Source organism: Drosophila melanogaster, chromosome X (assembly GCF_000001215.4).
Source record: "Drosophila melanogaster chromosome X".
NCBI lineage: Eukaryota > Metazoa > Arthropoda > Insecta > Diptera > Drosophilidae > Drosophila > Drosophila melanogaster.
In genome coordinates this window covers 10869106-10891399 of record NC_004354.4, presented here as the reverse complement: position 1 = coordinate 10891399, position 22294 = coordinate 10869106, and the positions used below count along the sequence as shown (strand labels likewise).

The following is a 22294-nucleotide window of genomic DNA, read 5'->3' as shown; positions in this document are numbered from 1 at the left end:
TTGTTCTTGTTTTATGAGCGAAGAGCTCAATGTGAGTGAGCACTGGATTAGAGATCACACGTACAGTGCACACAACCCCATACATACACATCTATAAGTGAACTAACTCACCGATCGGCAGTTAAAGGAGCTGGTTGAATTGTATTAATGCCGCTTGTTCGCTTGCCGTGCGCTTTTGAGCTCTTCGCTCTGATTTCTTTTTATAATTTAAGTACCGGACTCCGAGGAGAGCTCGTTTTGAAGTAACCAATTGGTAGTAATGTAACGGTGAAGCTCCTTCCGGAAAAACGGGAAACGGGCGGAGAGAGAAGGCGACTTTAAGTTTAAAGCTCGGCTGGAAATTGTCGAAAACGAAACGGAAAAGCGAAAAAGAAACCGAAATAGCGGTTAGCGGGCAGCGACGTCGACGCCTACGCCTACGCCGGCAGAGACTGGAAACCGACGTGAGCTTGGAGCAGAGCGTTCCATTTAAATCAGAACGGTTACGGGAATCGAGAAGCGACGGAGCGATCGTCACCGTTAACAAAAAGTGTCAACCTTCCATTTTTCACATCAAATTCAGCGAGCACCGGTAACGGTAACGGTCCTGCGACGCGATCGCCGCGAGTGTATATTTTTTTTTTAGCTCAGTCTTCAGTGTTTCGCGATTCTCTTTAAAAGAAAAAAAAAATAATAAGTCAAAACTACAAACCACACAGCGAAAGGCGAAAGCCAACGGTTCCTGCGAGTGTTTATTTTTTTTTTCAACAATTTTTGATCGTGGGTATCCTGAAAGTGAAGCATAAAAGTTAAGAGGATCGGAATGGAACGGAAAGAATAATTGCAAATAAATGAAAAAGAAGGAATACCAGAAGGAATTCAATTTAATATCAGTGCACTTGTAAACAACACACATTATCGCCAAGCCACCCAACCTACAAATCTCTTCCATCCGTGTGACTGTCATTAATTTTTGGTGTGGTTCCCGTGGTCACCTTGCACGGCGTTATCTGAGTGGGCCACGAAGAGAGGAGCAAGAGCGCGATCCATTGCACGCCCGGAATCGAAACGATTACATATAGTGCACAGGTTAGAGTTCTTCTGGGCCCAATCTAAACGATCGGATTCGCATGTGCGCCCCACTTCAGACGCGCTGTCTACACTCGCGGAAAAAGTCCATGTGCATCTCTTAAAAAATTAAGTTCGATTCTACATTTACAAAAATAGTCTTTTTCTTACATATCAGAAATCTTAGCCAAACTCAATGATACTATCACACAAGAACCTTTAATGACATTAATCTTAAACATTCTGTTTAACTCGGATAGGTTTTGTTTTTTTTAGAGTGTTTTGTCAAAATCCGGTAAATCAATCAGTGCCGCACCTCCGAAACGGTATCTGTAGTATGAATGCATTTAATTAACGAAATTGTTTCACAGTGCAAAAGTGTTTGCTTAACTGTTGTTACCATATGCAAAAACGTTTTACGTACGCCCGCTACGAATGTACCGTTAGCAGTAGTCAGCGCAAATAACGGCAACCAGTTATGTATCTGTTATCGATCAGTCCGATTGGCAGAGGGCTCAAGAATGTTAGGCCAACATCATCCATCATGGGGCATTTGGTTATAAGCAAATATGGCCCAAACTATAGATCCGTTCGGTTCGTCAATCAGTTCAGTTAGTTGGTAACTCTGTTAACTCGGTTGCTGGATAAAGGCCAATCGGCAATACATGTATAGGAATGATATTAAATACTAAATCCATGTTAGTGAAATATTTCCAAAATTAATCGTAATGTTTAAAATTAATAACAATTTTCAAAGTTAAAAAAATACATATATGTATATCACAAAAACTATATCACTTGCAGACAAACACAAAACGATAGAAAGTCATTATTATAGTTTCAAGATTTGCAAGCTAAAAATTAAGAATTCTATCCAATCTTTTATGCAGTTATGGACACATAACTGTCGCCTTTAATTGCCGTGTATAGCTCGAAGCTCTGACGTAGTCTTATCAAAGGAAGGAAAACCAGAAGCACCAACTAAGACGATGACGAGACTGACGGAGGAAACGAGACATTGATAGATCGCAATTCAATTAATCATCTTGCCGCGCCGGCTTGTAAAACAATGTCATCATTAGCACCCAATAGGCTCATCAGGCCCGCCTGGTATTTCCACCCAGATTTTTCAGACTCCGGACACAATGCTTGCGATTCTGTGCCTTATTCGACACCCCTCTCATCCCGCCCTAGATTTTTACTCATCTTTCTCCGGGAAGAATTGAAAATTGGAAAAGAAAAAAAAAAAAAAGAAAAATAACGAAAGAAAAGCACAGCACGGCTTTTGACGCTTGACGACTTTTGCGATTATTTACTAAACGTGTTCATTTTGCAGTTGCTGCTATTTATTATTGATTATACGACTATTTAGCGTCGGTATATGTAAATATTTTGTTATTTATTAATTTTGTTTCACATAATATACGACCGTAGTCCGTACGACTTCCCCGCCAATTCTGCACGTAACACGGGCTTCTCAGTTCTCAATTCTCCGTTCTCGATTTTTAATTTTTAATACTCTGGGGATGCACGTGCCCCTGGATCGTTGTGATAGTGATCTAGCGATCCTTCGGCGATCTATCCAAAAATACCCAACGATCACCATGAACTGGAGTATGTGGGCTATCAATTAGTAAATGCTTTTATTGTCATATTAAATGTTCTGTTGTCTACACCACTTGACGTCAAACATTGACTTAATTCATTTACATGATCATCGAACATGATTATCAGGGTTTTATTTGGGTTCGTCTTGGGTTCGGTTCGATAAAGAGTGGCTCCATTTTATGGCTTTACGACGGGTGTGTTGTGAGTTGTGAGTGGGGGTGTTTGTCTGCGAAATTTCCACGGGTCTCGTGAAAGTTATGAGCAAGCCTATACACTTTTGGGATTAATATTAACCTTCTGCCATATTTGGTATTTTATGAAATAACGATCCTAATTTACTGTTAACCCGATTCGATTATCAGTTATTTCCGCAAACTTTTTGGCAGAATTTTCCACTCCAAAAGAATTCCAAGAGGGCAAGCCCAAAAAAAAAAGAAACAAAAAAGGGAGGAAAAAAAAGCGTTAAAAAGATCGCGTTTGGGAACACACAGCGTCATCGAAATGTTTGTTCGGAATAAATAAAAACATAAAAAAAAAAGGAAACACAATAAATGAAAAGACTTCCATTGAACGGCGTCATCGCCAGCCAGTCAGTGCTCGAGGAACGAGCCCAATAGACGACTTTTTATTTTATTGTTAACAAATTATTGTAGTCGCCGTAGTTGCTTTTTAGTTGCCAGCGGGAATACAGGCAATAGCCAAATAGCCATCATGTAGCGAAAAAAACAAAAAAAATAAATAAACAGAAAAAAACACAAGACTACTCCATAGATAATTTAATAGAAATTATACAGTAAGAAGCGATAATAATAATTAAAACTGTTGCAGAACAAAAGGCAGCGTAGCGTAGAATCGTTATCAGCGATCACTTGACTTGAACAACGGGAATAAACAATTCGAATTGTCCCAATGTAATCAAGCGTGTAATGAGAAGACTTTACCGATACGCGGCGATAGTAGATCAGCGTTGAAAATAGAACCAATAGAGCCCATAGAACCAACCCCCACCTAAGGAAGGTATCGAAAGACCAAAGCAACTGAAGGAAGCATAGTAGTATAGCTCGATTAGTTGATTCACGTGAATTGGCGGGGGATTCCACGCGCGTAAAGTCCACAGGAACTACCCCAACATGAACTCATTAGGGCGAACACGCTGGCAATGCCATCTTTATCTTTATGATATTGTAAGAGTCACAAATCTGCACCCGCCCATTGATGATGATGACTTGAGCGGCCGCCAAAGCTTTTATCTTTATGATATTAACTAAGAACTTTCACCATCAATTACCAATTAGCCACCAATCACCATCGCATATCTTTATGGATGGCTTAAGACTTGCAGTCCACGGACATAAATAGTATTTAACACAGGTGATTCAACAAGTACTTTCACAATTGTCTTCAGCTATGACAACAGGCTCTTTGGGTGACTCTATAGCCTGTCTGTACGTTTCTCCAATAACTCTAATCACTGGGAACTCTAATGAGTAAGTAGAGTTCGCACCAAACTTATGACACCTGATGATTTTGAGTTTGCATTTGAGTATTTGGGCTTGTCAACTTCGCTCTGTGTTTTGCATTCGCGATCGCTAATTGGCAGCCAAGTGCGGTCGGTCGATTCACATGGCGAGTTTTAGGTTGACACAACACCCACAGCAAGCACCACCCCCCTGAATACCCCTGGCCACCTTTGTGATCCCCAGACATTCGCACACACTATATTTTCGTAGATAAGAGCCAACAAGATGGGGACCTGAACTGCTGGGAGGGCAACGTCTGCGACGGTCGCTAATCGTTAGCGGACTACTTTGCACCGCGAGAAATCGTGGAAAATTAGCGTTAATGCCCTGTTCTGCCCCGAGCGATATGATTAGAAGTTTCAATAGGTGTAAGCCTCGGAGCCTCGATGACGTCGCCAACCTGGCGATGGCAACTCCAGAAACGATCCAGCGATGACGATCATTCGGCTAAGGAGGCCACTTTTGATACGAGCTGCGCGTGGTTTTGGCCAAGAAATGCGGCCAGGGGAAAACGATCAATTGCAACGAACACGGCGGTACTGTACTTCGCAAAAGGGCTTAAGCTACCGCCTAGAATAATAGTTTAGATGCGGTTTTATGATGGCACTTTATTTGCAATGAGTGTTGGGAGATGGCTAACACATATACATACATGTATGTACATACTAACATGTATGTTAGATGGATTGTCTTGGGGATGTGCCAACGCATAACGCATAAGACCCGCAACTTTGGGCGGAGGGCATGGAACCGTATAGTCCGGTATCTCTGCTCTCTCCTATCGTGCACATATAGACAACAACTAGAGCGACTGGCCAGCACTTGGACAATCGCAATCAAGCTTCGATTAGCGGCGATACAACCATAAATAACAACAGACAACACAAGAGCGGCGCGATCACACCGAACCCCCCCCCCCCCCCTCCCCATCCGAAAAAAATAATAATAAAATAAAAAATACACTGATCCACTGATATTCCGATTTGAAAACAACTTCCCATTCCGATCCGATTGCGATTTCTTCGTTACCAAACTGGAATCTTTAGCTGTATTCGCTGTCCTTTCAGGTAGTGCGACAATCCGTCGAGCATGTCGCCGAATCGATGGATCCTGCTGCTCATCTTCTACATATCCTACCTGATGTTCGGGGCGGCAATCTATTACCATATTGAGCACGGCGAGGAGAAGATATCGCGCGCCGAACAGCGCAAGGCGCAAATTGCAATCAACGGTGGGTGAGCTACCAAAGAAATCAATAGTATTGCACTACTCCCTCTATATCCACTAGTCATATAGTCATAATTAGCCGCGTGATCCGCACCAGACGATCCATGAGCATGTGATCCCGACGCCGACGAACCCAACTAAATAGTCGCCCACGACTTTGATAGAAAGTCTAGAGCCATGTCCGCGAATCTTTTGATGCTTTGACACCCACATGTTGAGGTTTCTCGACGCGTGGTTCACTTTTAGTATAGCTTAGAGGTATTATCTTACAGAGTCGTAATATTTCAATGGTTAGTAAAAAGAAGAATTAGTTTCAAATGGGTTCTTCTTCTGGAGTATGTAGGGCAAAAAAAAAATCGCCTAATTAAAGATATACATATCCTATATATATATATATATATATATATCTGGATACGTATTTTATTTTTGGCAAAACGTGCGTAAATGTGGGAGCAAAGTGTGAGGTTTACGAATCGACACGTCTGGGGCAATCACAGGTCTGTTTGCCTTATAGACAACGCGACCTCTATATTCGATCAGTGTGAATATATATATATATATATATATATGTGCGAGTATGTATCGGGGTGTGAGAGCGATTATATCTACGCTAAATCGAGCTAAATCGGCAGTCTCGGATGTATTTATTTTAATGCCTCTTCAATTGCAATAAATCCGGATTTAAATAGCACATAAAGTGTGCTAATTATGCAAATAAATAACCCATAAACGCTCTAATTAGTAACCATCGACCCAAGACGTGTGTGGATCGTAACGGATTGAATCAGAGGCTAACCCGATACACTATCGTCGTACAGCTCAACTCTGGTCAACCTAGGTCACTCCGGTTGAATGAGTCAAGTCGTTCGATGGTCAATCGATGTGATATGAGATAGGCCCAGTTAATACCCTAGATTCTCACATGGCATTAACTATGTGTCTCCGTTTTGTTATGCATATTCAAGCAGGCAAAGCCAGTGGACAAAGTCACCATAATCACTCCTTAGCACTTCAATTGGCTATGGGCTATGGACGATGACCACAACCGTGTGCCGATGACTTTCAAGTGTCCACAAACACGGTGAGATTAGGTTTGAGCTGTTGACACCTGATAAGGTGACCGGGCCAAATGACACGGCCAAGGGATCTTCCACTAACAGAATTCCCAGGAATGTGAGTGATCAGTGATTCGGAATGTGGGGTATATTACTTTAAAGTTTCGCCCAGAAGATATAAATGATTTCCTTCATTTTGAAAAAGCCTTGAATCTGTAGGCATTGATTACTGTTTTTTTTTTTTTTGTTAGCATTAACTAAATTAATAACTTGATGCACTTTGCAATGAAGCTCATTATACCACAGCTTAATATGAGGGGTATTAAAATGAATAATTTATTTAAATAACTTAGGCTTTATATTCGCAAAGACTTGTCGCAAATATATAGCGAAGTCAGCACGATATTATAATGCAAGGTCTATTTTAAAGCGATGAGTTAACTTAAAGACAGGAAATGAGAATTATGGACATTAAATATTTAGAGTGGCATATTAATTAGTGTGGCTTTCATTAGGTATTATAAAAAAAAAGAAAAGTATTTAAAAAAATAGGTACTGCTACTCTTCAGATGATTTTTGTATTTGAGAATGTTTCGAAATCTCGAAAAGATCGTAAGATCATAGTGATCGTAGGGACCTAGCTGCATCTGCATCCACTGACCTCGACCTCAGTTTGTTTAGATGGACTGCCAGCGGACTTGCTGCCTCGCTTGGGAGAGCTTTAATTAAATTAATTTATCAATTTGTTTGCCACAAACTTTTCCGGGCCGCACTCAATCATCGAGATAATCAGTGTAAGCCAGAGAGGCGAGTCGAGAGGATTTGCAAGAATTTGAGATAATGATCGACTTCTATGAACAAATTGCCCGCAATCAAGATCCACAAAGGCGATTAAATTGTTCCCGTTCGTCTGTGTGGCATATACTACTCTATATGGCTGTTGTTGTAGCTGTTAATCTCTGAATTGCCCCCAATTGTGTCCCGTTGTGATCAGAGATCAGCGATGAGAGCTTGCCAGATGACAGATGCGAGATGAGATGGGATGACACCCAGATGACTGCAAATCCCTTTGTTGGTGGCCACTTGCCTTCAGAGTCCGGACGCATTTATTGAATTATGCAATTCGTTAAAAGATTACGAGGAGTAACTCAAAAATTGCTTGCATTTGCACAAGGCTCAGGGTTTATTGAATGATTGCACTTGCATTCGAGCAATCTGCCAAATAGTAAGTAGAATGCTCTCTCGAGACTCGAGTCCGATAAACTTGGCCATAAAGGTTAGACAGCCGATCATGAAAATCTCAACTGATAGGTGTATGGCACTTGGTTTTGATAAGGAAAAACGATGGACGAACAGCAGTGATTAGAGAGCATCCGTTCCGATTGGAACGGTTCTCTAGACATCAATCAATCTGGGAATCAATCAATTAGCATAATGGCCATTCAATAGACTTTGTCATTCAATAGTTGAATCATTCAAAGATCAAAAACAAGTGATAGATTACAAACAAAATTTGATAATCTCTATCTATTCATAGATTGTGTAATCGTTTTTGTTTCAGTTATATCAGAGCTGATTGATAATCGCGAATACTTGAAGATTGTATATTGTTGGGTCTTGAAAGCAAACTGGGGGGTTTATTGACTCAATTTCAATTGATTACTTCCCATAGTTAATACAATCACTTCAGAATTATTGCATAATCTGTGATATCGTTCAATGTCTCGTCGTTTAATTAATTCCCAGAAATCAAAACCGATCGAAAAAGCTCTACTTCTTACTACTGACCTACAGCAAGATTCGCTAAACTCATTTTCCGGCCACGATCTCAATTTATGTGCCTGATAAATATCTTTCAATGAAACCGACTGGTGTCGTTCATCCAGCGCATTTCAATTACCCGGAGCCGCATCGTCCGGGTCAGGTCATGAACGTGGTGATTGCCTATGGCGATCTGAACACTGCGAGAAAAACAATGTTATGTAAGGTTTTCCAATTCGGAATGTTTTTCGAAGGTTGCATTATTACAATACGTATATAATTAGCGATCTCTATAGCATAGTTTTCAGCAGTTTTATTCAATTCGATTCAATCACCATAATCAAATCCGAATGGCAATTGTTTCAAGTGTAATAAATAGCACGATGGGGGAATTTTTTATTTAGGTAGCCACTCCACTCAGTGACGATCGATGATCACCGGATTCGTAACGGATTTCTTTTGTGTCCATTGTTTATGGACATCGGGAAGCGGAAGGTCAGCGCTCGGTGGCACATTCACATCCGGATCGGATTCGGTTAGACACGTGAACCACAATGGCGGAGAGCAATTAAAATTGATTTGATTTCACGCTCAATCGGGCATGAAAGTGCACTAATTCCATGCTATCCCCCAAATTTATTTCGCTACAGAATATCTGCTGGAGGAGCTGGGCGACAAGAATACGACCACACAGGATGAGATTCTTCAACGGATCTCGGATTACTGTGACAAACCGGTTACATTGCCGCCGACATATGATGATACGCCCTACACGTGGACCTTCTACCATGCCTTCTTCTTCGCCTTCACCGTTTGCTCCACGGTGGGATATGGCAATATATCGCCAACCACCTTCGCCGGACGGATGATCATGATCGCGTATTCGGTGATTGGCATCCCCGTCAATGGTATCCTCTTTGCCGGCCTCGGCGAATACTTTGGACGTACGGTGAGTGGGGAAATGTAATTCAATATGTAACCATAAATCATATATGTATATTGGCTTCCTCACCAGTTTGAAGCGATCTACAGACGCTACAAAAAGTACAAGATGTCCACGGATATGCACTATGTTCCGCCGCAGCTGGGATTGATCACCACGGTGGTGATTGCCCTGATTCCGGGAATAGCTCTCTTCCTGCTGCTGCCCTCGTGGGTGTTCACCTACTTCGAGAACTGGCCCTATTCCATCTCGCTGTACTACAGCTATGTGACCACCACAACAATTGGATTCGGTGACTATGTGCCCACATTTGGAGCCAACCAGGTGAGTTGCCCTCAAATATGTTTAACATCGAGACTCCGTGTAACTATAGTATATCTTAAATTTGCCATTAGCCCAAGGAGTTCGGCGGCTGGTTCGTGGTCTATCAGATCTTTGTGATCGTGTGGTTCATCTTCTCGCTGGGATATCTTGTGATGATCATGACATTTATCACTCGGTAAGTGTTGGGCTGCATCAATATCCATTGCATGTCCTACGTTTCGTGTCTTTTGCATGATCTAACCATCGAACAATAATCAACATCATTTAACATTCGCGCATTCGGCATGAACAGGGGCCTCCAGAGCAAGAAGCTGGCATACCTGGAGCAGCAGTTGTCCTCCAACCTGAAGGCCACACAGAATCGCATCTGGTCTGGCGTCACCAAGGATGTGGGCTACCTCCGGCGAATGCTCAACGAGCTGTACATCCTCAAAGTGAAGGTAAACGATTCCCATCATCCATGTACATCACACAAATGGGCTAGCACTCAGTGTTTCAAAATGGGATTGCACTTTAACTTGGGAATTTTCAAATAATATTAGAAGCTTAATTAAGTCATTCCATACTTTAAAATAGTTATCCTTATATTCTTATACCTAAAAATTTGAAAAGTTTTCACAAATAACGAATTAATAACCATTAGGTATAAAACATTGCTAACAAGCTAAATATACATATAAGCGGAAAATTTAATATAAAGATTAAGGTTGATTACAATATAACTGGGCAACCACATTAACTATACTATTATTAACTATATAAAATATTCCTTGATATGATTATGCACTCGTGTCCAATTGTGCACCACCACACGGGGCTAACTAACCATTGATCTTGCAGAGAGATTTTCACTGGGAGTACCTTCAATGTTTCGTGTCCGACTAAGCGGTATCCTCGTATCCACGTTCCAATTAGCCAGTATTCTTAGACGTTAACCAAAATCTTAAATAGCCGCTGTTCTCCGTTCTAGTTTTGTCGAAAGGGAAATAGAAAGAAGCCGAAAAATAAGGCTAAGACTGAGCAGAAAAAGAAGAGCAGCCGATGTAAGTAATACAACCAGAGATTTCCAATGGACCCACATCGAGTTTATATAGACAGTGCTAGCCCAAAATCAGTCCGACAATTGGATGATTAACTACTGCCCACGATGCAAAGGTCGAACACTAATCTAAACTATTCTCTTTACATGTACGACACCAAATCAACATTCTACACTTTTTGGAACTGCAAATATGACTACCAAACTTTAACACACATGGACTGGAAATCGAAACTCTTACATTACATTGACTATACATATATGAAACCGAATTTGTTATATCGTATTAATACTATCAGCCTGTGTACACCGATGTAGATATCGCCTACACACTGCCACGTTCCAATTCGTGTCCGGATCTGAGCATGTACCGCGTGGAGCCGGCTCCCATTCCCAGCCGGAAGAGGGCATTCTCCGTGTGCGCCGACATGGTTGCCGCCCAAAGGGAGGCGGGCATGGTACACGCCAATTCCGATACGGAGCTAAGCAAACTGGATCGCGAGAAGACATTCGAGACGGCGGAGGCGTACCGCCAGACCACCGATTTGCTGGCCAAGGTGGTCAACGCACTGGCCACGGTGAAGCCACCGCCGGCGGAACAGGAAGATGCGGCTCTCTATGGTGGCTATCATGGCTTCTCCGACTCCCAGATCCTGGCCAGCGAATGGTCGTTCTCGACGGTCAACGAGTTCACATCACCGCGACGTCCAAGAGCACGTGCCTGCTCCGATTTCAATCTGGAGGCACCTCGCTGGCAGAGCGAGAGGCCACTGCGTTCGAGCCACAACGAATGGACATGGAGCGGCGACAACCAGCAGATCCAGGAGGCATTCAACCAGCGCTACAAGGGACAGCAGCGTGCCAACGGAGCAGCCAACTCGACCATGGTCCATCTGGAGCCGGATGCTTTGGAGGAGCAGCTGAAGAAACAATCACCGGGTGCCGGTCGCGTCAAGAAGTTCTCCATGCCGGATGGTCTGCGACGTCTGTTTCCCTTCCAGAAGAAGCGCCCCTCGCAGGATCTGGAGCGCAAGTTGTCCGTGGTCTCGGTACCCGAGGGTGTCATCTCGCAGCAAGCCAGATCCCCGCTGGACTACTACAGCAACACGGTCACGGCGGCCTCCAGTCAATCCTATTTGCGCAACGGACGCGGTCCGCCACCGCCCTTCGAATCGAATGGCAGCTTGGCCAGCGGCGGCGGCGGGCTAACGAACATGGGCTTCCAGATGGAGGATGGAGCAACCCCGCCATCGGCATTGGGCGGTGGAGCCTATCAACGCAAGGCGGCTGCTGGCAAGCGCCGACGCGAGAGCATCTACACCCAGAATCAAGCCCCATCCGCTCGCCGGGGCAGCATGTATCCGCCGACCGCGCACGCCTTGGCCCAGATGCAGATGCGACGCGGCAGCTTGGCAACCAGTGGCTCTGGATCGGCGGCCATGGCGGCAGTGGCCGCGCGTCGTGGCAGCCTCTTCCCAGCTACAGCATCGGCATCATCGCTGACCTCTGCTCCGCGCCGTAGCAGCATATTCTCGGTTACCTCCGAAAAGGATATGAATGTGCTGGAGCAGACGACCATTGCGGATCTGATTCGTGCGCTCGAGGTAGTGCACACCCATGCCGTGCTTGATGAACAGCAACAGGCGGCAGCGGCTGGAGGAGCTGCCGGTGGAGGCGGAATATCGAGGGGTAGCCGCAAACAGCGCAAGATGGGCAATGCTGGACTGGAGCCACCGCAGCTGCCGCCGATCCTGTCGCTCTTCGCTGGCGATCAAACGAGGACACTGCAGGCGGCGGCTGCCAATCGGCTGTACGCGCGTCGCTCCACTATTGTTGGCATATCGCCCACTGGTGGAGCAGCCACCGCACCGGCAGCCAGATCCCTGCTGGAACCGCCACCCAGTTACACTGAGAGAGCCGCAAATCAAAGCCAAATAACAGCCGGTCCATCGAATGCGCCAACTGTTCAGAGCAAATTCCGTCGTCGCTTTAGCGTGCGACCGACTGCTCTGCAAATTCCACCGGGACAGGCGCCGCCACCAGGTGCCAGTTTGATGGAGCAGTCCTCACAGACGGCGCTCCAGCGACGCCTCTCGCTGCGACCCTCGCCACTGGCCCGCGAACTGTCGCCCACGTCGCCGCCCGGAGGAAGTGGAAGCGCCTTGCCAGCGGGGGCCATCGACGAGTCTGGCGGAACGTCCGCTCAACGGCTGCTGCCCTTGCCCGCCGGAACGAGACCCAGCACCAGCAGCACCCACTCGCCGCTCTCGAGGATCGTGCAGATCTCGCAAGCACAGCGCAAGAGCAGCATGCCCAGTGCAGCGGCCACGGGATCGAGTGGTGCCCCCGCCGAGAAGTAGTTAGGTTTCCTTGTCCGAAAGATGTATTACCTGTATCGTATACATATGTATTTCCACGTCCAGCGGAATTGCTTTGCCAATTTCACAGCATGTATGCCACAAAGTCGATAAGGCTGCCAAAAGTCCTTAGTTGTTATGCTAATGTTATCCTTAAACCTATTTACATACGTATATCCAGTTATCCTAGTTGTATGTATTGTTAAAACTATCTCTCTATCTCTCTCTCTCTATTGTTATCCTGTATTTATACCCATATACCCTAATCTATATATCTATATATATATTCTTCTATGTTTATTGCTAAGAAGGCGCTTATATGAACAAAACGATCCGCATGTTTTCAAGCATTCAATTGGGACCGACAAAGGATCTCGAATTGTGTGTAGTTTCATTTAGCTCTTAGAGGGACTTCATTCCCCAAAACATTTCATATGCTGTTATATAATAAAGATATTCTGCAATAATGCGTACATTTCTAATTGATTGATTTAATTGAAATTGAGTAATTGGTCGAAATGTATTAACAATAGAATAACCAATTGAGCTGTTTTGAATTTGAAACGCTATTTCATTTTTATTCAAACAGCTTTAGATAAATTTGTCATTTTCACGTAATTTATTTACGTATCAAGTTCAAATCGCGCGCTCACTTATCGCTTTCTATCGATAGTTGTCGCCAGCGTGCAATCGTTACCACTGGCATTTGCTGTTCGGCGGCCAAGGTCACACTGCACCCGGATTGTTTTTGTTGTGGCTGCGCTTATAAATTGCTGGATATTTCCATATTAGTGCTCATTTTTTGTTGTTCCCGCAAGCGAATTTGTCGATTCCCCCGTTTAACTCCAACGACTCCCCGAGCCAAGTGTCCCCACTTTGACAACGACGCAATTGTGATTTGGCAATGTTTTTGCTGACTGCGTTACTGTGCAACAACAAACACAAGTAAATACAAAACGGTAAAAATGCAGAGACTGCAATTCGCTCTGCTAGCGTCGCTGCTCCTGCTGGTGCTGCTTCTTCCGGGGATTAGGAGCACTCCCATCGACCAGGACGTCGACATTGTTCACTATCAGCCGGAGCAAGTGCATCTGTCCTTTGGAGGTGAGTGCGATCTTCTTTACTTTTCGCATTATGTAAATTGCTCACCTGCAGCGTTGCATTAGTGTTAGAATACACTGGGAGAAAAATGATAGCTTGGCATATAAGTTTCTAATATTACAAATCTATCACGTAGGAAAGTTTATTTTATTTACATTACCTTACATTGTACTTACATTTTCCTTTATGTGTATTATCACATATGGTTTTGAAAAACATTGATCGTATAGTACGCAATTCCAGAGGCACTTATCGAGTGATATCAATACTTGCTTTCCAATCCCGCCCAGAATCATTTGCTACATAAAATGATTATCAGTGTCGTCGCCCCTATAAATGGGATGAACAAATGCAAATGCACCCACAATAACGGGCGCAATGCATAGTTATATTTAATTGTAGTTAATATCTATACGATCGTTAGTTACAGCCTACAAATTACAACAAGGTAATACCTAAGGTTTCCCCAAATATTGTATAAATATAGCTTTATATTAATAATCGAAAGTCCCATAAAACTCCAAAACTGATAACATCTAATTCCGAATTTTTGGAAGCAGCAATAAATTCAAGCTTATTTAAGGCCTGATGAGGTGGCAGGTCAAACACAAAAACATTAACAAACAATTTAAGTATGCCACTGTGAATGTGTTCGTGCACAATGCTAAAATTAATCGCTGTGTAGTGCGATTGGCGAAAAACTGAACAAGATTAAAAACGTCAGCCGCTCGGCCAGTCTTTTTTGTAATCAGGTGATTCCCCCCCAAAAAAAATAGCATTATTCCGCCATATTGGGGTTCCACTGTTGTCTACGACAACGCGGGCATTGCAAACTTCAAAACCCTGAAATGCAACCCAAAGATTGATAGACTTTGGCTCCCTGTGGGGCCTCATATTTGCCGATACGGTCGATCGTCATCCCACCGGCCATTTGGCTTTGTGTTCTAGTTTCTAGTTTCTGTTGGGTTGGCGATAAGGATGAAGCAAACAATGGAGCGTCGCTGCAAAGCAAAAATATCAGGGTTTTATTGGACAATAACATTTGGTCATGAATGACTGGACGACCCTGCACCCGTTACAGATTCAAATTCAATTTGGCACAAGCGATGCTAATGGGATTGAAGTTATTCATTAAAGTAACCAAGTAGCACTTGTTTCAATCAACTTTAATTATGCGAATCATTATCGTGGCAAATCTGGAATTCGAGTTCATTGTTTATATTATACTATAAATCTATACATTTTCATGTTTAGTAATCAGTATTAATGCCAAATCTAAATGATATTAGATGCCGGATGGGGGCTAATTGTTTGTTTTCCTTTCATTTGAAACGTACCAACATTGGACCAACGAAATTGCTCAAGTTTGTTTTTCTTTTACTCTTCCCCGTTTCTCGATATCCGCTTGTCCTCTGAAGCAGAACGCACCGATAGCGAGATAGTCGTCACTTGGTCCACGCGCAGCCTGCCGCCGGATCAGGAAGTGGGTGCGGTCAGCGTGGTGGAGTACGGTCAACTGGTAGACGGACAGGTCAGGCTCACCCAACAGGCCCGGGGAAAGGCTACTAAATTCGTGGACGGCGGTCACAAGCAGGCCACGCAGTTCATCCACAGGGTATGCATAGAGTATGCAACCGATCAAACGATTCAAGTAGATTGATGTGAGAATGTAAGAGGAATGCAACCTTGAATCCGGCTCTTAGAACCAAATTAAGAACCAATGAGCCAGGACTGCTTGCACTCCATCTCTTAACAATCAATCGATCCACCTTGACATCGCAGTTGATGTACCAGAAAGAGAGAGAAAAACTTATTGTTTACTTTGCTTAGGTGACGCTTAGGGACCTGGAGCCAAATGCCACATACTCTTACCATTGCGGTAGCGATTTTGGCTGGTCGGCCATCTTCCAGTTTCGCACAGTGCCCTCGGCATCCGTTGACTGGTCGCCATCGCTGGCTATCTACGGGGATATGGGCAATGAGAATGCCCAATCCCTGGCCCGATTGCAGCAGGAGACGCAGCGCGGCATGTACGATGCCATCATCCATGTGGGTGACTTCGCCTACGACATGAACACGAAGAATGCTCGCGTGGGGGATGAGTTTATGCGGCAGATCGAAACGGTGGCTGCCTACCTGCCATACATGGTGGTTCCCGGCAATCACGAGGAGAAGTTGTGAGTAGCTAGTAGAGCAGAGAGTAGAGTGTTTTTTGGTAGAAGCAGGATCTAATTGTTGGTGTTGCAGCAACTTCTCGAACTATCGTGCCCGCTTCAGTATGCCGGGAGGTACGGAGAACATGTTCTACAGCTTCGATCTGGGACCCGTGCACTTCGTGGGCATTAGCACGGAGGTCTACTACTTTCTCAACTATGGTTTAAAGCCGCTGGTATTCCAGTTCGAATGGTTGCGTGAGGATCTGGCCAAGGCCAATCTGCCAGAGAATCGGAACAAGCGTCCGTGGATCATCTTGTACGGTCATCGACCCATGTACTGCAGCAACGAGAACGACAATGACTGCACCCACTCAGAGACTCTCACGCGGGTGGGCTGGCCATTTGTACACATGTTCGGATTGGAGCCGCTGCTTTACGAGTTCGGCGTGGACGTGGCCATTTGGGCGCACGAGCACTCCTACGAGAGACTCTGGCCCATTTACGATTACAAGGTGCGCAATGGAACGCTGAAGGATTCGCCGTACAATGATCCTAGTGCCCCTGTGCACATCGTCACAGGATCCGCCGGCTGCAAGGAGGGAAGAGAACCATTCAAGGGCAAAATACCCGAATGGAGCGCTTTTCACAGCCAGGACTATGGTTACACACGGCTCAAGGCTCACAATCGAACACATATCCATTTCGAGCAGGTGTCCGACGACAAGAACGGCGCCATCATCGATGACTTTTGGTTGGTGAAATCCAAGCATGGAAGCTACCGAAACTAAATAGTCATTCCCAATCTGAACCATAACCTGAGCCGAATCAATTCAAGCTAAAGGAGTCTCTCGAGGCATTACACGCATCAATAGCAACAGGCAGTATTAGTAGCGCACATTCGCCTCGACCTGATTCGATCACAAACTATAGCAATAAGCGTGGCACATTCCTTATCCAAATATCTCAACCCAGCCCGAAACAAACTACAGTTTTATACTTAGCCAATTTAACAAACGCAGCATTTACACATATGCAAGCGCTTTTAAGTGTGCATTTAACATAAGCTGATAAGAACGTAAATGAACTTAGTTTCTTATCTCTGTCGCATGTTACTTGATGTTCAAAAACTGGTACTCGGTAACTGCTGTCTTAAGCAAATTGTTTTTAATGTGTATGGGATGTACTTGATATACTTATTAGGATCAATGTTAAAGGACTAATGGATATGCACCCGATCGGTTTTTATTATCAATAAGTACATGAAATCCGATTACCGGGTTTATTATAGTCACGGCAATCCGATTGTACACTGATTGTTGTTTAAATGCCTAGTATCTTTACAATAAATGTCTTGAACTTTTCATTGTGCTTATTGTTTTGGGATAAAACAATTCAATATCATAAAACTGGGAACAACTCAATTGAGAATTCAACGATCAATCAAATGGTTTGTGAGTGAATCCATTAATAGTTGACTTCATCTTGTAGACAAGTGTTGTAAATATGTGACATGCTCAGTGTTAAGCTCCTAGTTAATCAGTGTGCTTGTGCAGAAACCGTGCTCGACATTGTCGTCACCTGGAACACGCGCGACAACACCAACGAATCAATCTGTGAGTTCGGCATCGATGGACTGCATCAGCGAGTGAAGGCGACGCAAATGCCCACGAAATTCGTGGATGGTGGAGCCAAAAAGGCCACCCAGTATATACATCGTGTGAGTAACGACGCAGCAAGAGTCGCAAACGAAGGCATCTAATCCATGAACCCATCCGAATGCAGGTGACGCTGTCCCACCTGAAACCGAATAGCACCTATCTCTACCACTGTGGCAGTGAGTTGGGCTGGTCCGCCACCTATTGGTTTCGGACGCGATTCGATCACGCCGACTGGTCGCCCTCGTTGGCGATCTACGGCGATATGGGCGTGGTGAATGCGGCATCCCTTCCAGCGCTGCAGCGTGAAACGCAGAGCGGCCAGTACGACGCCATCATCCATGTGGGAGACTTCGCCTACGACATGGACTGGGAAAACGGAGAGGTCGGCGACGAGTTTATGCGCCAGGTGGAGACCATAGCCGCCTACTTACCATATATGGTGTGCGTGGGCAACCACGAGGAGAAGTAGTAAGTGCTACACCACAAGCCAATTGCGATGATGATAATGATGATGACTGATATAAGGACTTTTCCCTTTCAACCCATAGCAACTTTTCGCACTACATCAATCGGTTCAGCATGCCGGGTGGATCGGATAACATGTTCTATAGCTTCGATCTTGGACCGGTGCACTTCATCGGTTTTAGCACAGAAGTCTATTATTTCACTAAGTTCGGGATCAAGCAGATCGTGATGCAGTACGACTGGCTGGAGCGGGATTTGATCGAGGCCAACAAGCCAGAAAACCGGAAGAAGCGTCCCTGGATTATCACATACGGCCATCGGCCCATGTACTGCAGCAATGACAACGGAGATGACTGTGCCAATCATGAGACAATCGTTCGAAAGGGTCTGCCCATGCTGGATTTCTTCGGGCTGGAGCCACTCTTTTATCAGTACGGCGTAGATATTGAATTGTGGGCACACGAGCACTGCTACGAGCGGATGTGGCCCATGTACAACTACACCGTGTTCAATGGATCGCTGGCCGAGCCGTATGTGAATCCCGGTGCACCAATACACATCATTTCGGGAGCTGCCGGCAATCACGAGGGCAGGGAGCCATTCTTCAAGCGCATGCCTCCGTGGAGTGCCTTCCACAGCCAGGACTTTGGGTATCTTCGACTGAAGGCCCACAACGGCACCCATCTACATTTCGAGCAGGTGTCCGATGACAAGAAGGGCGAGGTCATCGATAGTTTCTGGGTGGTCAAGGACAAGCATGGACCGTACCAGTCTGATCTCAACTCAAAAACTTTGTGATATTTTATGTCGTCATATACTAAAGTATTTTAAATTCGGGCACAAATTCGAATGATTTATATTCGCAGCAATCGGACCAAGAAACTATCCTCCTTCTAAACATATATATTTTAATGAAATGTAATTACAGTTATACGCTCAAATAAAACAACTATGTATGAGTGGCAATGATTGTGGCCTACTGATTCTATAGTCTTAAGTACGAAATTCGAGGGGAAACTGTTTTTAAAACGAGATGGTTTTAAATATAAATTGGGTCTTTAAAAGTGAGAATAATCCCAGCTAATGAACTTTGTTGTAGACAATCTTCGTGATATTGTGGTGACATGGTCGACTCGAAGTTCCCCCAACGCCTCGGTGGTTAAATTCTCGCGGAACTATCTAAAAGACGAGCCGATAATGGTGAACGGCACCTGGCAGCGATTCGTCGATGGTGGAAAGAAGGCTCGCACTCAGTACATACACAATGTGGAACTGAAGGATCTGGAGCCGGACACGCGGTACGAGTACAGCTGCGGCAGTCCGCTCGGTTGGTCGGCGGTGTTCAATTTCAAGACGCCACCGGCGGGTGAGAAGTGGTCGCCCTCGTTGGCCATTTTCGGTGACATGGGCAACGAGAATGCCCAGTCGATGGGCCGACTACAGCAGGACACTGAGCGAGGCATGTACGATGCCATCATCCATGTGGGTGACTTTGCCTACGACATGGACACCTCCAACGCTGCCGTGGGTGATGCATTCATGCGCCAGATCGAGTCGGTGGCTGCCTATGTGCCCTACATGGTTTGTCCGGGCAATCACGAGGAGAAGTAGTAAGTATTTGATGATGCCGGTGTGTTAACTATTCAAACCTAACTTACTTTGGCCCATCACAGCAACTTCTCCAACTATCGCGCCCGCTTCAATATGCCCGGCGAAACGGACAGCTTGTGGTACAGCTTCAACTTGGGACCCGTGCACTTTGTCTCCTTCTCCACGGAGGTCTACTACTTCCTCAGCTATGGCTTCAAGTTGCTGACCAAGCAATTCGAGTGGCTGGAACGTGACCTGGCCGAGGCCAATCTGCCCGAGAATCGGGCCAAACGTCCGTGGATCATCACCTACGGTCATCGACCGATGTACTGCAGCGACGACAAGGAGTACGATTGCAATAGCCAACTGGAGACGTACATTCGCCAGGGTCTGCCCATGCTCAAGTGGTTCGGCCTGGAGGATCTGTTCTACAAGCACGGCGTCGACGTGGAGATCTTTGCGCATGAACACTTCTACACTCGCCTGTGGCCAATCTACGACTACAAGGTGTACAATGGCAGTGCCGAGGCGCCATACACTAATCCCAAGGCGCCCATCCAGATCATCACGGGTTCCGCCGGCTGCAAGGAGGAGCGCGAGCCCTTCTCCAACGATTTGCCCATCTGGAATGCCTACCATAGCAATGTAATTGAATGACCTGCTTAATATCAAAACGGAATACTATAATTCTATAATCTCTTTAGGATTACGGATACACCCGCTTGAAGGCACATAATGGCACGCATCTTCACTTCGAGCAGGTGTCCGATGACCAGAACGGCGCCATTGTCGACTCCTTCTGGGTGATCAAGGACAAGCATGGCGCATATCCATCGCCCCAATGAGATTACATGCATATATAAATATATACTTTCTAGTTAAATGACGATTATGATAATGTATTTTTTTGTAGCATCTTTTAATAAAAATAAAGTTAGAAAAAAATATATCGATGAAAAAAAATAAATTCCACTAGCTTAGATCTTGAACGTTGGACCGTGCGGTGTCTAGTAGACGGTTCCCGAGATTCCGGAACCGTAGTTATAGCCCGATCCGATGGGCGGCACTCCGCCCAAAGCGCCCAAGCCGCCGCCCACCACGCTGTTGCCATAGTTGCTCGTATAGTAACTGGATGGATAGCCACCAGCGCCGAATCGGGTGTTGTAGTACGGATACCCAGTGCCGGCTCCAGCGCCCAGCCTGCTGTTGTAGTATGACAGGGCGTATGGATTCGAGTTGTAGGAGCCACCATAACCACTAAGTCCCGATCCATAGCCACCAAGAGCGGATCCATAGCCACCCAAAGCGGATCCATAGCCGCCCAGAGTGGATCCATAGCCTCCGTATCCGGCCACTGCAGCACCATCTGGGGATTGAGAAACAGCGTTGGTATACTACGAGTCTTCGGCAAGAGATTGAGAGTCTTCTTTCAAGCTCACCCTCACCTAATCCACCCAGAGCTCGCGAGCTGTACGGATTGTAGTAGCTGTCCACGCCAACGCCGACGCCACTGCCGTACGCTCCTCCATAGCCGGCTCCCAGGCCAGAGGCATAGCCGCCGTATCCTGCGCCATATCCGGCGCCATAGCCGCCGTATCCCGCGCCGTAGCCCGCTCCGTAGCCACCGTATCCACCAACATAGCGCTTCTCCTGCTTCTTATCCTGCAGCGGGGCATAGCTGCTGGCGGCGCTCACCTGATCCTCCACGGCCACCGCATCCGGTGCCGATGCGGATGCCACCTGCTCCAGGTCAGAATCCGCCGCGTCCTGGGCATAGGCACTCAGCACCAGACTGGTTGCTATCAGGATAAACTGCGCGAGGATAAAGCGTCACCAAAATGTATCATATTCAAAAGATTACCACTTAAAACATATTTCAATAAAGTGAAAAGTACTTTTTAACAATAGTATTTTGTTTAACAAATTCTCAAAAGCAACATAAAACATATTCAAAAATGTAATAAAAAAAATGTAAAAAATATGTATCAACTTTAAACTAAAATTTAAATACACTTTATAATTTAACAATGAACATCAAGCATTTGGAATACAATGCTTTCAAAACTTATTATTCACTTTAACGAACTGTGTTTTTTAAATCATTTTCTAGTTTTTGGGAAATTATAATCCACGAGAGATCCTTTGGCGAGTCCTTACAAAGCACTTCATGTTGTGGCTGCCGGTTTGTGGTGTTCACTGCTTTCTGGTGGCTAACTGCTCCTTCAAGACTATGATGCGCACGCGCCGTTCGACACTTGTCTAATGATTCCCCACCGGGCCGGCAGTCGCTTTTATACCCGCCGAGCCCACTTCCAATCCCAGCGAACTCGAGCCGCGAAGTTGGACGCAACTGTTGCATCCCAGAGATTCGTGTCGCCTTGCTTGCCACCTATGTATGTATGACGCATGCCACTGGACAACGTGTATGCTGATGGGTCTTGGC

At 45.2% G+C, this 22294-nt stretch overlaps 3 protein-coding genes across 11 annotated transcripts; 2 read left to right on the top strand and 1 right to left on the bottom strand.

Moving 5' to 3' along the window:
- The first annotated feature begins 149 nt into the window (after positions 1-149).
- Ork1 (Open rectifier K[+] channel 1) lies at positions 150-13346 on the top strand. 4 transcript variants are annotated; one of them, NM_001298168.1, is made up of 8 exons: positions 580-1068; positions 5243-5406; positions 8869-9167; positions 9234-9485; positions 9557-9660; positions 9778-9925; positions 10456-10528; positions 10843-13346. In NM_001298168.1, exons 2-8 carry the CDS (start codon positions 5265-5267, stop codon positions 12882-12884), a joined length of 3060 nt encoding a protein of 1019 aa, NP_001285097.1. In that variant the 5' UTR covers positions 580-1068; positions 5243-5264; the 3' UTR covers positions 12885-13346. The 4 variants fall into 4 exon arrangements, with proteins under 4 accessions (NP_727466.1, NP_001285096.1, NP_001285097.1 ...); NM_167259.3 differs by lacking the exon at positions 10456-10528 and having other exon boundaries at positions 150-759; positions 10824-13346; NM_001298167.1 differs by lacking the exon at positions 10456-10528 and having other exon boundaries at positions 150-1068; positions 10824-13346.
- A 160-nt stretch (positions 13347-13506) lies between these two features.
- CG1637 (uncharacterized protein) lies at positions 13507-20806 on the top strand. 5 transcript variants are annotated; one of them, NM_001298165.1, is made up of 4 exons: positions 13507-13985; positions 17692-17855; positions 17921-18264; positions 18345-19225. In NM_001298165.1, the coding sequence occupies exons 1-4, from the start codon at positions 13847-13849 to the stop codon at positions 19057-19059; spliced, it is 1362 nt and encodes a 453-aa protein (NP_001285094.1). In that variant the 5' UTR covers positions 13507-13846; the 3' UTR covers positions 19060-19225. The 5 variants fall into 5 exon arrangements, with proteins under 5 accessions (NP_001285094.1, NP_572662.1, NP_727464.1 ...); NM_132434.4 differs by lacking the exons at positions 17692-17855; positions 17921-18264; positions 18345-19225 and adding exons at positions 19361-19871; positions 19935-20496; positions 20556-20806 and having other exon boundaries at positions 13602-13985; NM_167257.2 differs by having other exon boundaries at positions 13602-13985.
- Positions 20695-22116, bottom strand: CG2157 (uncharacterized protein). Of its 2 annotated transcripts, none has more exons than NM_001298164.1 (3): positions 22009-22116; positions 21291-21663; positions 20695-21217 (listed from the first exon to the last, which is right to left on the bottom strand). In NM_001298164.1, exons 1-3 carry the CDS (start codon positions 22018-22020, stop codon positions 20859-20861), a joined length of 744 nt encoding a protein of 247 aa, NP_001285093.1. In that variant the 5' UTR covers positions 22021-22116; the 3' UTR covers positions 20695-20858. The 2 variants fall into 2 exon arrangements, with proteins under 2 accessions (NP_001285093.1, NP_572661.1); NM_132433.3 differs by having other exon boundaries at positions 20728-21217; positions 21297-21663.
- Positions 22117-22294: the final 178 nt, after the last annotated feature.

What these genes read in the sequence shown, in the direction of transcription:
- CG2157 (NM_001298164.1), bottom strand. An exon ending in TCTGGGTGGATTAGGTGAGG is followed by an intron (nt 21,218 to 21,290) that starts GTGAGCTTGAAA and finishes CTCAATCCCCAG; the next exon opens with ATGGTGCTGCAGTGGCCGGA.
- CG1637 (NM_001298166.1), top strand. Translation starts at nt 13,847, where the DNA reads ATGCAGAGACTGCAATTCGCTCTGCTAGCGTCGCTGCTCCTGCTGGTG. An exon ending in CCACGCAGTTCATCCACAGG is followed by an intron (nt 15,598 to 15,812) that starts GTATGCATAGAG and finishes TACTTTGCTTAG; the next exon opens with GTGACGCTTAGGGACCTGGA. An exon ending in GGCAATCACGAGGAGAAGTT is followed by an intron (nt 16,160 to 16,229) that starts GTGAGTAGCTAG and finishes TTGGTGTTGCAG; the next exon opens with CAACTTCTCGAACTATCGTG.
- Ork1 (NM_001298168.1), top strand. Translation starts at nt 5,265, where the DNA reads ATGTCGCCGAATCGATGGATCCTGCTGCTCATCTTCTACATATCCTAC. An exon ending in GGCGCAAATTGCAATCAACG is followed by an intron (nt 5,407 to 8,868) that starts GTGGGTGAGCTA and finishes ATTTCGCTACAG; the next exon opens with AATATCTGCTGGAGGAGCTG. An exon ending in CCACATTTGGAGCCAACCAG is followed by an intron (nt 9,486 to 9,556) that starts GTGAGTTGCCCT and finishes ATTTGCCATTAG; the next exon opens with CCCAAGGAGTTCGGCGGCTG.